This window comes from Pseudorasbora parva, chromosome 21, assembly GCF_024679245.1.
Source record: "Pseudorasbora parva isolate DD20220531a chromosome 21, ASM2467924v1, whole genome shotgun sequence".
In the NCBI taxonomy this organism is placed as follows: Eukaryota; Metazoa; Chordata; class Actinopteri; order Cypriniformes; family Gobionidae; genus Pseudorasbora; species Pseudorasbora parva.
In genome coordinates this window covers 36,299,838-36,316,667 of record NC_090192.1, presented here as the reverse complement: position 1 = coordinate 36,316,667, position 16,830 = coordinate 36,299,838, and the positions used below count along the sequence as shown (strand labels likewise).

At 42.3% G+C, this 16,830-nt stretch overlaps 1 protein-coding gene across 1 annotated transcript; it reads right to left on the bottom strand.

The window, feature by feature from the left end:
- Positions 1-2,447: 2,447 nt before the first annotated feature.
- LOC137055709 (craniofacial development protein 2-like) lies at positions 2,448-4,015 on the bottom strand. The gene is made up of 2 exons (XM_067429589.1): positions 3,957-4,015; positions 2,448-3,693 (listed from the first exon to the last, which is right to left on the bottom strand). Exons 1-2 carry the CDS (start codon positions 4,013-4,015, stop codon positions 2,448-2,450), a joined length of 1,305 nt encoding a protein of 434 aa, XP_067285690.1.
- Between the last annotated feature and the right edge of the window lie 12,815 nt (positions 4,016-16,830).

Below are 16,830 nucleotides of genomic sequence, written 5' to 3'. Positions count from 1 at the left end.
GCTGTTAAAAAATAAACAACAGCAAAAAAACATATAAATTAGAAATTGTTAGTTAAAAAAAAATAATAATAAAAAATTATATATATATATATATATATATATATATATATATATATATATATATAAACACACAGTATATACATATATATAAATAAATATATATATAAATTGTGATTTTTCACATAAAACTTTGTCAATATATAATACACACACACACACACACACACACACACACACACACACACACACACACACACACACACACACACACACACACACACACACACACACACACACACACACACACACACACACACTCTCTCTTCTCTTAGCAGTCCATCGTATGTTCGATGATGACACTTGCTCCAGGGATGGAGGGTGGGGGGAGGGTTTCAGCGACATTGCCGCTCGTGCCACTTCTCGTGGGCGTTGAGTCCAATCCTTGAGCCACACACTCTTCCGCAGATGGAGCAAGGGAAACCAGACACCAGGGGGGTACCAGCCGCCCGCTGGTGTCTCTTGATGCGTCTCTCGGATCGTCTGTCTTGGTTTTTTTGGTGTATTTGAAAGACTGCAGTGGCACAGGTGACCTGCCATGCTGATCTGTCTAGTGCCAGAGATTCCAGCTGCGTGAGGGGAATGTTTGCTCGCTTCAGAAGGTCCCTGGTGTAGTCCTTGAAGCGCCGCTTTTGTCCTCCAGCGGAGCGCTTTGAGCCCAGTAGTTGACTGTAGAGGACTTGGCGAGGCAGGCGGTGTTCAGGCATGCGTATAGTGTGCCCTATCCAACGCAGGTGTTTGTTGGCCACAGCTGCTTCCATGCAGATTGAGCCAGTATTGCTGAGGATGACTGTGTGGGGGATTCTGTCTTCCCAGGACAAGTTGAGGATCTTCTGCAGGCAGCGGATATGGAAGGCCTCTAGGTTGGTGATGTGCTGGCGGTAAGGGGTCCATGACTCTGCCCCATAAAGCAGAGTGGAGAGACATACCGCATTATACACAGCCACCTTGGTACTGACCTTCAGGTTATGGTTTTCAAAAACCCTGCTGCGTAGGCGTCCAAAAGATGATGAAGCTTTATTTATCCGGGTGTGTAATTCTTTGTCAAGGGAGCAGCTTGAGGACAAAGTGGAGCCGAGATAGATGAAGTGGTCCACTGTTTTAAGTGGAACACCGTTTATATGAAAGCTGGGGGGTATGGGGACTGGGGTGGTGAGATGAGACATGACCTCAGTTTTTTGAATGTTAACCTGTAGGCCAAAAGATTGGTACAGACTGGCTATAGTGTTGAGGGCGTGCTGCATAGAGTCCGGGCTGTGGGCTACGACGGCACAGTCATCAGCATACTGAAGCTCACAAATTTGCCGGGACTTTGTCTTTGTGCGGGCCTGGAGTCGACGGATGTTGAAGAGGCTTCCATCGAGTCGGTATTCCACATGGACACCGTCTTCATGCCTCATGACACGATGGAAGAGGCAGGTGATGGCAGACAGGAGGATGTTAAAGAGCATCGGAGCTAAGACACACCCTTGTTTCACCCCAACGTTTACCTCAAAAGATTCTGACTGGAGTTCTCCCATGATCACTCTGGCTTGCATCCCGTTGTGCAGCTGCTGTAGGATGCTGAGAAACTTGGGTGGTACCCCAAGTTTAGAGAGGAGTTTCCAGAGCAGCTCACGATTGATGGTGTCAAAAGCTTTACTGAGGTCAATGAAGGTTACGTAAAGGTCTTTGTGCTGTTCTCGGCTCTTCTCCAACAGCTGCCTCAAGACAAAAATCATGTCAATTGTGGATCTGGACTTCCGGAAGCCACACTGCGTTTCCGGAAGCACAGCTTCCGAGATGTGCTCAGCCAATCTGCTGAGCATGATCTTGGCCAGGACTTTCCCTGCGATGGAGAGGAGAGATATCCCACGGCTGTTGCTGCAGACTGCTCTGTCTCCCTTCTGCTTGTAAATAACCACGATGTTAGCATCTTTCCAGTCCTGTGGGAGGGTCCCATGTTCCCAGATATTTTGGATCAGGAGGTGCAGACGGCGCGTGAGGATGTATCCTCCTTGTTTGAAAACTTCTGCAGGAATTCCGTCGGGTCCAGCGCATTTGTTGTTCTTCAGTCCTGCAATGGCTTGCCGGAGCTCTGAGTAGAGTGGTGGCGTATCCAGGTGTATGGTTGGTGACAGGTCTGGCAAATTGTCCAGGATATGTGGGTCAGAAGGGTTGGTGTGGTTGAAGAGACTCTCAAAATGATTTGCCCAACGGGCAAGAATCTCATGCCGGTCCTTGAGAAGCGTGGACCCGTCAGCTGATCGGACTGGAACAGTCACTCTTTTCCTGGGGCCATACAATGCTTTCAATGCATCGTAAAAGCCTTGAGTGTTGTTACAGTCAGCCAGGTTCTGTATTTCCTGTGCCTTTTGCACCCACCAGGTGTTCTCCATAGCCCGACGGGCTCACTGGGTTTCTGCTCTAGCAGCAGTGAAGGAGGTTATAAGGGCAGGAGATCCAGGGCAGGACAGGAGAGCTTTGTGGGCCTCGTGCTTGGTTTTTAGGAGTGACTGTATCTCAGTTGAGTTACAGTCGAACCAGTCCTGATGGAGTTTCCTTGATTGGCCAAGCGCCTCTGAGGCTGCTTTATGAATAGCCTGGCGCAATGCTGGCCAGTCAGCTGATTCTTCCGGGATCTTGTTGAGGTTTTCAGCAAGGAGCCAGCGAAGGTTGTCTTTGGTGGTGTGGCTGTTCAGCTCTGCACAGTTGAGTTTCTTGTGTGAGGCTGTCTTTGGGCTACGAGGTTGAATGCTCATGGATAATTTGGATCTGACCATGAGGTGGTCAGTCCAGCACTCAGCTCCTCTCATAACACGGGTGGTGAGGACATCTTTTCTGTCTTTTTGACGGACAATCACGTAGTCAAGGAGATGCCAATGTTTTGAGCGTGGGTGCTGCCAGGTGGTCTTGAACCGGTTCTTCATCTGGAAAATGGTGTTAGTAATGACCAGCTGGTGCTCTGAACAGAGGGCAAGGAGTCTGAGCCCATTGTGGTTCATATTCCCCACACCATGCTGGCCGATGACTTTACTCCATACCAGGTGCTCCGTGCCCACTCTAGCATTGAAGTCTCCAATGAGTATGAGCCTGTCCGTAGCCGGGGTTTGCTGTAGGATGGCATCGAGTGCTCTGTAGAACTCCTCTTTGATGTTGTGCTCAGCATCAAGGGTTGGAGCGTATGCGCTGATGAGAGTTGCAAAGCGTTTTTTTGCCAGGGGAATGCGCCAAGTCATCAGTCTTTCATTGATGCCGATAGGGGATTCCGAAATGTGCTGCAGCAGTTTTGTCTTCACGGCAAAACCAACTCCATGGTTGCGACGAGTGCCTTCAGGGACCCCCTTCCAGAAGAAGGTGTACCCAGCACCAACCTCTTTCAGGGAGTCCTCCCCATGCAGTCTGGTCTCGCTGAGAGCTGCTATGTCGATGTTATATCTCTCAAGCTCCAGGGCCGCCAGTGCTGTCCTGCGGTGGGGCCTACCAGGAGTTTCAGCCAGGTCCAACAGTGTACGAACGTTCCATGAAGCAATGCTTAGTTTATTTTTTACTTTTGTTTTTCGACCGCGAGGGGGGATGCTCCGACGGTTGTGGTTTACCGTCCGGAGTGTGGGGAGCAGACAGTTTTTGGACCACCTTTTCCAGGTCCTTCCCCATCTCAGGGGTGAGCAGTGTGGGGCTGCTCAGTCGCAGTGGAAGCTGCCGAAAAGACCCGCTGCTCCATCCCGCAGTCCTAACGACCATCACTCCACTGCCGCCTGTGTGCATGGTTTGGCTAGGCACTCCCAGCCACATCCTTGGCCTGTGCCCACCACCATTCCACATCGCCACAGGACTTTTTTGGAGGAGGGGGGGAAGGGAGTCGGGGCAAGAAGCTTGTGCATAGGTGAGGATTAAGGTGGGCGTGAGGGTGCACAGACCTCACTCCCACCAACTTCACTTCTGCCAGAGGGATCTCCAGTGGCATGGGGGAACCCATGACGACCTTCGTCTGGCAGGAGTTGCAGGAGGCTGCCGGTGGTCCAATCAGCTGGACTCCGCCTGTGCCTACCCCCAAGTGCAGGTTTGTCTTCGAGGTTTGCTCCCCTAGCCACTATACCCTCCCGAGTTAGCCCACGTGGCTGTGGGGTTGCCCTCTTCCGCCTTCCTAGCCGTTGTGATGGTTCTCACACCATCATCATCCGCCTGCGTCACCGTTGGGGTCTTCCACTATTTACCCATAGCTGGGGCTATTTGCCCATAGCTGGGACAGTGGTTGACGGGCATCAGGGCATTTCCACTCACTGATGGGCCTGCATGCCGCGACTCTGGGGCCCACTGCTGCTCCGAGATCCCGTACAACTTAGCCTGGAACCGCAAGGGACCAGTTACCATGTGTGCCACGAGGAGGCGTGCACGAGATCTTGGCAGTGGAGAGGCTATGTACCGGCTGAGGAGGCTTACACACTCGGCTCCTCTTTTCGCCCCTAAAGAACAAAGGGCTATCCGGTGGCAGTAGCTGAAAGCAGAAAGTGGCAAGCAGAAGCATACATGCTGCTAATACAAGCACTACTACTCCATCACTGTTGCACTGACGCATCACACGCCCTGTGTAACCAACACACACACACACACACACACACACACACACACACACACACACACACACACACACACACACATTTGGTATTGACTCAAGTAAAACATTTGTCAGAAACATCACGAATAGGAATATGAAAAAATCCCTTAAAAAAACGATGTGGTTGAAAATGCCTTAAGCATCATAGAAACAACGCACGAGTGAGCACAGAGCAGAAAAAGGCTCTTCACCTCCTAACGTTGAGCTATTGTCATGTCAAAGTAAAGACCAAGCCATCATAAACCTACATTAACCCACACATCTCACACCTCCAATCACAAGAAGGAAGAAAAAGCAAAAGATGAGAGATGGAGAGACTGAAAAAAAATGGTTCTACCGTGGGACTGATGCTCAAAACGACACATTTCGTGCAGAAATCAAGCCTATTCCTATGTTTGTCTTTTTCATCATTCATCTCAGATAAAGCACACGTCTCCTGCAGTCCTGCGCTGCCAGCAGACATAACCAGAACGTGGGAGATGCCGACACGTTTGCGGTTTGCTTTTGATTAAACTCATCTCGCCTGGAGCTCCGTTTGTGTTTCCACTGTCAGGCAATGTACCGTTTTGCTCAATACACCAAAAATACACAGCAAACATAAACACTTGTCATTTTACAACTGATAAGGAAGCTTTCTAGAGATTGGGTGCCATATTCATGTATAGGAGCTCAAAAGACAACATCAGTCAGGCAAGATTTATGTCCCCTACGCTGGGCGAAGACTGATGTATGTGAAATTAAATGAGTGCATCTAGTCTTACATTACAGTATGTGTTTGGTCCAGTGATTCTTACACTGATGTTATACCAGATCACTTGATAAATGATTATGATTTAATAGTATTTATGAAAATTAATGTGTAAAATTAATGTTTGCATTCAGATAATAATGATACATTTATTTTGTATAGTGCCAAAGCGCTTTACAACACAAGCAAGCACAACAATAAAAAAGGAAGACTAAAACAGAAACTCTGAGTAAATAAACAACAATCATTTAAGTTTTAAAACTCACTAATGAATTTGCTTCCCCGAAGTCAGACGGGAGAGAACTCCACAATTTGGGGGCATAAGATAAGAAAGCCCTATCACCCCTAGAGTTTTAGGATCAACTAAGAGACCACTGAGAAGAACGTAGGTTGCGAGGCGTGTATGTGTTAAAAGCTTGGTTAAGTACTGACGAACCAGAACATGCCGTGTTTTATATGTTAGGGCATACAGGACTTTAACATCAATATGGAATTTTACTGGTAGTCAATGCAATGATGCAAAAACAGGGGTTATATGATTAACAGCCCTAGCCCCAGATACAATTCCAGTGTCCGAGTTTTGCAAATATTGAAGTTTGTTGATACAGGATTTGGGAACTCCAACAAGAAGGGCATTATAATAGTCTATCTGTGAAAAAACAAATGCATTAATCAACCTTTCGGCAACAGAAAAAGGACGTAGACGTGCAATATTTCTGAGATGGAAGAACAAGGTCTGAACAGTGTTCTGCACAAAAGGCTCAAATGACAGAGTGGATTCAAAAATAACTCCAGATTTTTTCACTTTACTTTGTATCTCCAAGGCAACACTATCAACAAACAAAGCTAAAGAGCTAGCAGTGCACAGTTGATGAGGAGAGCCAAGAAGCATGACTTTCGTTTTAGACCTATTCAGACACAGGAAGTTCTTAGATATCCAAATCTTAATCTCTGAAATACAATTCGTCATATGGGATATGTCCACGCCTTGCCCGGTTTTGAGTGGATCTAAATATGGGTATCGTCAGCACAAAAATGGTAGTTAAGGTAAAGAATATAAATTGTATTATATTTTTTTATATAAAAAATATAAATGTTAAACTGCAAAAGACCAAGAATTGAGCCCTGGGGTACACCAGTACTAACAGAACTGTCTGGTCTGTGGCCGTCCATAAAAACAGTGTCTCCGATAAGAAAAATAGGATCTGAACCAGAGCAGTCTATGTTACACCAAATACAGATTAAAGGACAACTCCGGTGAGAAATGAACCATGGGGTAATTAACAGATGGTTACAGAGTAGATCGTTCTCTGGGATGCGTTTTCATGGAAATCGAATGTAAAGAGTTTTATCTTTAAAAACAGATTAGCTTATAACACTAGTCTATGGGGCACACAGTAGTGAAATTAAATCGCTAGTTAATACCACTAACAAGGCTAAAAATAGCCCCACACTAACACAGTAGCATAATGAGGGTCCCTACATGCAAACCGAAGCATTGAAAACTTTGTAAGAGTACAAACAGTTTAATAAGAAGACACATTATAAACATAGTACATTACGCGTTCACGGACAGGCGCCATCTTGGAAAACAGTCTCGACTCATCGAGCAACGAGCGCTCTGCTAAGTGATGAACTGTGACTTGGAATCTCATTTGGTCCGTTGTTTCCGTAAGAAAACACTGAACGCAACAGAGGAAATAAATAAATAAAACTAAAAATGTCCATGTTATTACATTTCACAAACTTAATTCCTGCGACCAGCTCACTTAGAACAGCGCTCGTGGATCGATTCATCGAGACTGTTTTCCAAGATGGTGCCTGTCCGTGAACGCGTAATGCGCTGTGTTTATAAAGGTTCTTCTTATTAAACTGTTTGTACTCTTACAAAGTTCTCAATGCTTCGGTTTGCATGTAGTGACCCTCATTATGCTACCGTGTTAGTGTGAGGCTATTTTGAGCCTTATTAGTGGTATTAACTAGCGATTTAATTTTACCACCCTGTGTCTACCCTGTGCCCCATAGACTAGCGTTATAAGCTAATCTGTGTTTAAAGATAAAACTCTTTACATTCGATTTTCATTAAAACGCATCCCAGAGAACGATCTACTCGGTAACCATCTGTTAATTACCCCTAGGTTCATTTCTCACCGGAGTTGTCCTTTAAAGTCGAGTAGTAAATTATCGACAGTTTCGAAAGCTGCACTTAGGTCCAGAAAAATAATGACTGACACAGAGCCGGATGCTAATAGCTAATAGTCGTTGGAGACTTTTACCAAGGTCGTATCAGTACTGTGCAGTTTCCAAAACCCAGACTGATAGGCTCAAAAAGATTATTAACAGTAATTAACAGAAGCCACAACCCCCTGTCAATGTTTTTACCAAGAATGAAAGATTTGAAATTGGATGAAAATTGTGATATATGTTCAAGTCAGAGTTTTTCTTTTTTAGAATAGGAGTGATTGCAGCAGGTTTAAGTGCTTCTGGCACAACAGTTGACAGAGAGTCATTTATAATTGAAAGAACAGTAGGACAAAACAAGCTGCAACGGGATTTAAATAGACTAGTTGGCAAGGGATCAAGTATGTAAGTGGTAGCTTTCATACAAGATACTTGCTCACTGAGTGAATGAGAATGGAGTAAGGAAAATTTAGACAAAGGTGTACCAGAAAAGCTTTGTCAGTTAACTGCTGAACCAAGTGGACCGGAGGGGATTTGTTTGCGGACACTAGTCATTTTGCCACGAAAAAAGTTGAGAAAATCATTGCATATCTGAACTGATGCATACAGAGAATTAGCCCCATCCACTTTGAGTAGACTTTTAATAGTGTGAAAGAGCAGGCTGGGTTCCTTTGATTATTTTCAATAATCTGTGCAAAGTAAGCCGATTTTTGCCTTTTCAATTGCAGCTTTGCATTGACCTAGCCTGGTTTTACCAGACTCTCGTACATTTCATTTGTACATAGAGTCTGGCCACTCTCCATTGACAATGGTTTATTTCCGCGAAGGCGGGCACCCTGTTGAGGTTTAAAACTATTGGATCTGCCCTGAGCCACTCTGGATCTGCCATAACCAATCGCTAACGTTTGGTCGTGACGTATGTCATGCGCCCTTCGCCTGTTTCACTCATGCAAATCCGACAAATTAAAAGTGCACATGTGCATGCCACCTCAGTAATAAAACTATAGGATAAAACCTAAAACTTGTGCATTCGGATTGTGATTTATTCACGCCACGGTGGACAGGAGAGTTTTGTGATCGGGAACGCGGCGCTCACGTGGTCCGTAACATCATTGTATGCTGTAAATAAAATGTCATATGCTTGGTATGATAATTAATGCTGCTATAAATAACGGACCAATTCAAATGTTTAAGTGCTTTTATTTTAATTTGTTTGAGCGGTGATGAAATATATTGTTCTTCTAAATACTTGCCAGCATTTTAAGGAAATACAAGTCTAGAAATGCATCCTAATAACAGCAAAGCAACAGTATGGTATTCTGCAGTGGTCAAAAATGATTATAAACAGTGCATTTTGAAGTGATATATTGTTGAAAACTCAGAGATGTGGATTCGGACAGCTGTTACATCAACACCACCTTGCGTTTGTCAAAAGCAGTAGGTAACTCGGCCGGGGATTTTTCCGCGGGTGCTGAGAGACGGACGGCAATAAAATAACTGACCAGTCCCTGTAACTTAAATGATGGCAATACCTTCCGACCCCACGAGAAACCGTTACCGTCCGAATAGCTTCAGCCAACTCCTTCATCACTAACGAAGCGATCTGGAAAATCAAACTTTTCCCGAATTTACCCTGTTGGAGTGCCACAACATCATGGCCACCAAAAAACCCCAGCAAAGACTGTTATTGCTCGGGGCTTTATCTTCTGGATATTCGGCAGCGGTGCCACAATGCAATGAATGGTTTAGTTTGCATCTTTCTCCGCCGCCATTACTGAACTAACGTTACATCTCAAACTAGCGCTCGACATCAACGTCATCGTTCTCAGCCACTCCCTCTGTTCGCTGATTGGACCGGTAAAAATTTGTCCGGAGAAAACCTATGACTACACAGCAGTCCCAGACGTAGTACTGAAGGAAAATGAAAATTGAGCGGAAGTACGTAGGAGGGCAGAGCCAGGCTAGCATTGACCTTGAGAGGCCTACCAATGACACAATCGCAACTACCTTCTTTTATGCACATATCTTTATATTAAAGGAGCAATACTAAATGTGTGATATTAAAGGAGCAGATATGTCCAAATTGGCAGTGATGGCATTATTTAACAGTACAATTTTAACCTCAAGGGGTGCTGAAGACAACCCACCAAAAGAAGAGGCAATGGTTTCACCAAAGACAACTTAGTTAATTGATTGCCATTTACAAAATGAAACAGTGTGTAGTTTCTGCCTATTTCTATCATTTGCAATGACTTGGCCGGTCTTTACAGTGAGTAGAGAAATCGATAAACTGTGTGAAATGATAATTCAACAGTGATAAAAAAGTCCATGGGCAGAACACTGGCTTTCTGGTCAACATGAATGTTAAAATCCCCTAAAATCTCCTAAATTTAAGACACATAATTGTCAGCAAATCAGCAAACTCTGACAAAAAATGTGTTAGGTCTATGAGATCTCTACACTGTAGCAATAACAGTTCCATGAGGAGTTGATAAATTAATAACAAGACGTTCAAATATAGAAAAATTAGGTACTGGCATGTATTCATTGCGTAGCAGATTATAAATCACTAGCACTAGTGAGCTGTGGGATATCAAGCAGACAAAAACCTGTTGGAGTCAAATGATTGAAAAGAAGACCATCATCTAGCTTGTGCCAAATTTCAATAATAAACAACAAGGCAAGTTTATTTTCTGTAATAATGTCTGAAGGAAGCAGAGCCTTATAGTGGCACAGCAACAGAGTAGTGCAAGTGTGTGTTTTTTTTTGTTCCCGCTCATGAGTCGAAACCACAAGCAGTGATTAAAACTACATCAAATGTATGTGTTTTGTTCGCAATCAGCACATAAGTGCATATAGTGGGTGTGGGTGTATGTGTGTGTGCGCGTGTGTGTGTGTGCGCGCGTGTGTGTCTCTTTAGCCACTCCTACTGCATGCCTGCACGAGCTTGGCAGCTTTCGGAAAGAATCCGTACAGCATATCTGTCTTTTATAAATATGATAAAACTAAAGACTTCTGAGATGTGAAGTATGCAGTACTACTCTATAGATAATGAAGACGAACACGAGACTGGCAGAAACTGTGTGTGTTAAGTACCCTTTAACTGAAAATATGCAGTTACTTCCCAGCATGCATTGCTTGGGATATGATTAGGAGAGCACATGTTTATGTTGTGTTTTTTGAGAAAATAGAAATACATGTTTGTGTTTAATGATGTTGTAGTTGGGGCTTTCTGTTTCTTTTTTTTTCTTTTTTATTGAGTTTTTAAGGGTTGTCATTATGTTTGAAGAGTGGTGCTTAAGTTGAGAATGGGTACATAATGTTGCAATGACCAGTTAGCCTAGAAAGGAAAACCAAGTTCATTAACAGTGTTTTTTCTCATCTCCTTTTATAGAGAAAAAGATAGAAATGCTATATTTCACATTCTAATGTATGTTATTATACAGGTCCTTCTCAAAAAAAATAGCATATTGTGATAGTTCATTATTTTCCATAATGTAATGATAAAAATTAAACTTTCATATATTTTAGATTCCTTGCACACCAACTGAAATATTTCAGGTCTTTTATTGTTTTAATACTGATGATTTTGGCATACAGCTCATGAAAACCCGAAATTCCTATCAAAAACAATTAGCATATTTCATCCGACCAAGAAAAGAAAAGTGTTTTTAATACAAAAAAGTCAACCTTCAAATAATTGTTTAGTTATGCACTCAATACTTGGTGGGGAATCCTTTTGCAGAAATGACTGCTTCAATGCGGCGTGGCATGGACGCGATCAGCCTGTGGCACTGCTGAGGTGTTATGGAGGCGCAGGATGCTTCGATAGCGGCCTTAAGCTCATCCAGAGTGTTGGGTCTTGCGTCTCTCAACTTTCTCTTCACAATATCCCACAGATTCTCTATGGGGTTCAGGTCAGGAGAGTTGGCAGGCCAATTGAGCACAGTAATACCATAGTCAGTAAACCATTTACCAGTGGTTTTGGCACTGTGAGCAGGTGCCAGGTCATGCTGAAAAACAAAATCTTCATCTCCATAAAGCTTTTCAGCAGATGGAAGCATGAAGTGCTCCAAAATCTCCTGATAGCTAGCTGCATTGACCCTGCCCTTGATAAAACACAGCGGACCAACACCAGCAGCTGACATGGCACCCCAGACCATCACTGACTGTGGGTACTTGACACTGGACTTCAGGCATTTTGGCATTTCCTTCCCCCCAGTCTTCCTCCAGACTCTGGCACCTTGATTTCCGAATGACATGCAAAATTTGCTTTCATCCAAAAAAGTACTTTGGGCCACTGAGCAACAGTCCAGTGCTGCTTCTCTGTAGCCCAAAAGTGTCTTGACCTGGGGAATGTGGCACCTGTAGCCCATTTCCTGCACACGCCTGTGCACGATGGCTCTGGATGTTTCTACTCCAGACTCAGTCCACTGCTTCCGCAGGTCCCCCAAGGTCTGGTATTGGTCCTTCTCCACAATCTTCCTCAGGGTCCGGTCACCTCTTCTCGTTGTGCAGCGTTTTGCCACACTTTTTCCTTCCCACAGACTTCCCACTGAGGTGCCTTGATACAGCACTCTGGGAACAGCCTATTCGTTCAGAAATTTCTTTCTGTTTCTTACCCTCTCGCTTGAGGGTGTCAATGATGGCCTTCTTGACAGCAGTCAGGTCGGCAGTCTTACCCATGATTGCGGTTTTGAGTAATGAACCAGGCTGGGAGTTTTTAAAAGCCTCAGGAATCCTTTGCAGGTGTTTAGAGTTAATTAGTTGATTCGGATGATTAGGTTAATAGCTCGTTTAGAGAACCTTTTCATGATATGCTAATTTTTTGAGATTTTGAGGGTTTTTATGAGCTGTATGCTAAAATCATCAGTATTAAAACAATAAAAGACCTGAAATATTTCAGTTGGTGTGCAATGAATCTAAAATATATGAAAGTTTAATTTGTATCATTACATTATGGAAAATAATGAACTTTATCACAATATGCTATTGTTTTGAGAAGGACCTGTATTGCTAGCTAGATTGAGTCAGTTGGGAAGGATTCATGATTTGAAAAAAGTTACAGTAAAGAAAAAAAAATACATTGGTATAATCTTGACCTCAAATGGAACGAATGGACAGATAGATTTACATGCAGTAAAATACATAAACTAAAAGCTGATGACAGTCTCATAGAGTTTATGGCATATGTCTGTAAATATCTTTACAAGCATAGTTGCTCTTATTGGTCCCTCGAGCAGTGCCTGAGATCTATAGCTATTAAGAAGGGACTGGATCAATGCAAAAATGCCATGCAGAGGGAGACAAAAAATCAGCTCCTGGAAAGAGGCTTTCAGAGGGGTGTGGAAGGCCAGCCAGGCCTACTGCCAGTGCAGTACGCCTTTGTGACCTCCATTTTAAACAGCCGTAGCGTGATGCTAATCCGGTGGGTGACAGGTGTTCTGCCAGGGCTAGAGGAAACCGACAGGTGGATGAGCGCTGGTCACTGACGTGTGTAATATACAGCCTGTTAACTGAGCACAGGAGGAGAGAGAGTGTGGAGAGGTGAACACACACTGACTCCAATGATTGGCACTGATTGGTTCTTCTTTAAATTTAAGAAAAGCAACCTTGACAACAAAGTAGTCATTTTAAATAAGAAAATTAAGGGTTGTCAATCAATTACATTTTTAGAAGATTAATTACTTGATGTGCCTATTAGTCAAATGAATGAACTATATAAAGCAACACAATGTGCATTGCTTTATATATAGTTCATTAATTTTGCTAAGGCACATCAAGTAATTAATCACATGCGTATATATATATATATATATATATATATATATATATATATATATATATATATATATATATATATATATATATATATATATATATATATATATATATATATATATATATATATAAAATGTATACACACACACACACATTAGGGCTGTCAATGTTAACATGTTAATGCATGCGATTAATTAAAAGTCCTAAACACATTAAAATGATTAAACGCAATTAACGCAAATAAATCAGAAAACCTGAAGCTGCGTCATTAACATAATTTACATCACACAGTTAGATCATCTTAGAAGTCGGGAGTTTACCACAATCACACTGCACACTAACACCTGTAACCCAGGTAGGAGGAAATATCTATTCTAATTGAGCTGAATTCTCGATTGTGCTTCTCCGTTTGTAGACATTTAAAGGCGTTCAACTCTGGGAAAGTGTTCAGTGATCCAGTAGGCTAATCGAATTCATTCAAACTGTCCAAAAAAGCGATAAGAAGGTAAGGTTGATTATATCACACATATCAGAGAGAATAGAGACTCACATTATGGTTTTAGTGAATTATTTGTTCCAGTGTGTGCTTAGCTTTAAAACACGAGCTCTCGTGTCCTGTGATTGTTTCTGAAGAAGGCAATTTCGATGACGTAAATTACATTAAGCGCGTCTGACCGTGTGCATCTAGATCACTAATCGCATGCTGCATTCATGTACAAACCATTCACATTGTTTCCACACACACTCTTAATCATGGGTTTTTCAAACTCAACGTGTTTGATTTAGTTGTTTTGAGTAGTTTTGGCATCTCTGTGTGGTCCGTGTAATTTGATATCGCAGCTTGAGGTCTGAGATTAAAGCAATCTCGTCTGTAAGCCTACACGTACTATACATTGTGAATTCTGTAAAGGTTTTTCTTTTTCCTATTTGTAGTGGAGATGAGAGGTACCCGGTAGGGTCTTCTTCTGTTGTAGCCCATCCGCCTCAAGGTTGTGCGTGTTGTGGCTTCACAAATGCTTTGCTGCATACCTCGGTTGTAACGAGTGGTTATTTCAGTCAAAGTTGCTCTTCTATCAGCTTAAATCAGTTGGCCCATTCTCCTCTGACCTCTAGCATCAACAAGGCATTTTCGCCCACAGGACTGCCACATACTGGATGTTTTTCTCTTTTCACACCATTCTTTGTAAAGCCTAGAAATGGTTGTTTGTGAAAATCCCAGTAACTGAGCAGATCGTGAAATACTCAGACCGGCCCGTCTGGCACCAACAACCATGCCACGCTCAAAATTGTTTATATCACCTTTCTTTCCCATTCTGACATTCAGTTTGGAGTTCAGGAGATTGTCTTGACCAGGACCACACCCCTAAATGCATTGAAGCAACTGCCATGTGATTGGTTGATTAGTTAATTACATTATTGAGAAATTGAACAGGTGACCCTAATAATCCTTTAGGTGAGTGTGTGTGTGTATATAATTTATATAAATAAATAATAGACAGTTGCAAGAAAAAGTATGTGAGCCCTTGTGAATAATTTTAACAAAACTTTTGAACAGGATGAGGATGTCATGAATATACTTGCATGTTTCCCGGAAGACAAATTAGGGACAATTCACCTTGATCTTTAAATGCAAAATAAATATGCTCTTAATGCATTGCTTTATGTAAACCATCTTATTCAGGACAGTATTACATAATAATAAAAAGTATGATATTTCTGATTTTGTCAAAGTTATTCACATTTTTCATAGATTATGCAAGCGGTTCACATACCTTTTCTTAGAACTGTACACACTGATATGCATAATATGCATAAGATAAATAACATTATGACCACTGACAGGTGAAGTGAATAGCACTGATTATCTTTTCATCATGGCAACTGTTAGTGGGTGGGATATATTAAGCAGCAAGTAAACATTTTGTCCTCAAAGTTGATGAGTTAGAAGCAGGGAAATGGGCAAGTGTAAGAATTTGAGTGAGTTTGACAAGGGCCAAATTGTGGTCTATCAAAATTGGTCCAAGGAAGGAACAGTGGTGAACCGGCAACTGCAGGGTCATGGGCGGCCAAGGCTCACTGATGCATGTGTGGACAGCAAAGGCTGGCCCATGTGGTCTGATCAAACAGGCAACTTACTGTAGCTCAAATTGCTCAAAGTTAATGCTGTTTCTGATAGAATGGTGCCAGTATACACAGTGAATCTCATGTTGTTGTGTATGGGGCTGCATAGCCGCAGACCAGTCAGAGGGCCCATGCTGGCACGTGAGCATCAGAACTGGACCACGGAGCAATTGAAGAAGGTGCCCTGGTCTGATGAATCACATTTTATTTTACATCACATATATGGCAGAGTACATGTGTCGCCTACTTGGGGAACACATGGCACCAAGATGGACTACAGGAAGAAGGAAAGCCGATGGAGGCAGTGTAATGCTTTAGGCAATATTCTGCTATGAAACCTTGGTTCCTGTCATCCATGATGTGGATGTTACGTACCACATACCTAAGCATTGTTGCAGATGATGTACACCCTTTCATTAAAACAGCATTCCCTGGTGGCTGTGGCCTCTTTCAGGATAATGTGCCCTGCCACAAAGCAAAAGTGGTTCAGGAATAGTTTGAGGAGCACAACAACAATTTTGAGGTGTTGACTTGGCCTCCAAATTCCCCAGATCTCAATCTAATCGAGAATTTGTGGGATGTGCTGAACAAACAATCCATGGAGGCACCACTTTGCATCTTACAGGACTTAAATTTGCCCATTGGCCTCTGTCTATCATGGCCTCCTTATCATCCCCCTCTCCTGATTGGCTTCATCACTCGGTCTCCTCTCCACCAATCAGCTGGTGTGTGGTGAGTGTTCTGGCGCAATATGGCTGCCGTCGCATCATCCAGGTGGATGCTGCACATTGGTGGTGGTTGAGGAGATTCCCCCTTTCTATGTAAAGCGCTTTGAGTGCCTAGAAAGCGCTATGTAAATGTAATTAATTATTATTATTATTATTATTATTATTATTATTATTATTAAAGGATCTGCTGCTAACATCTTTGTTCAGGGGTCTAGTGGAGTCCATGCTGGGTCAGGGCTGTTTTGGCAACAAAATGGGGATCAACCCAATATTAGGAAGGTTGTCATAATGTTTATCAGTGTTTATGCCTATGTAGAGCCTAAATAACCTTGAAATGGAAATTATATAAAATAGTTTTATTGTATCATTTTATTTATATATATATATATATATATATATATATATATATATATATATATATATATATATATATATATATATATATATATATATATATATATATATATATATATACATATACATGTATGTATGTATGTATGTATGTATGTATGTATGTGTATGTATGTATATATATATATATATATATATATATATATATATATATATATATATATGTATATGTATATGTAGCCATCAGACATGTAATACACATCAAA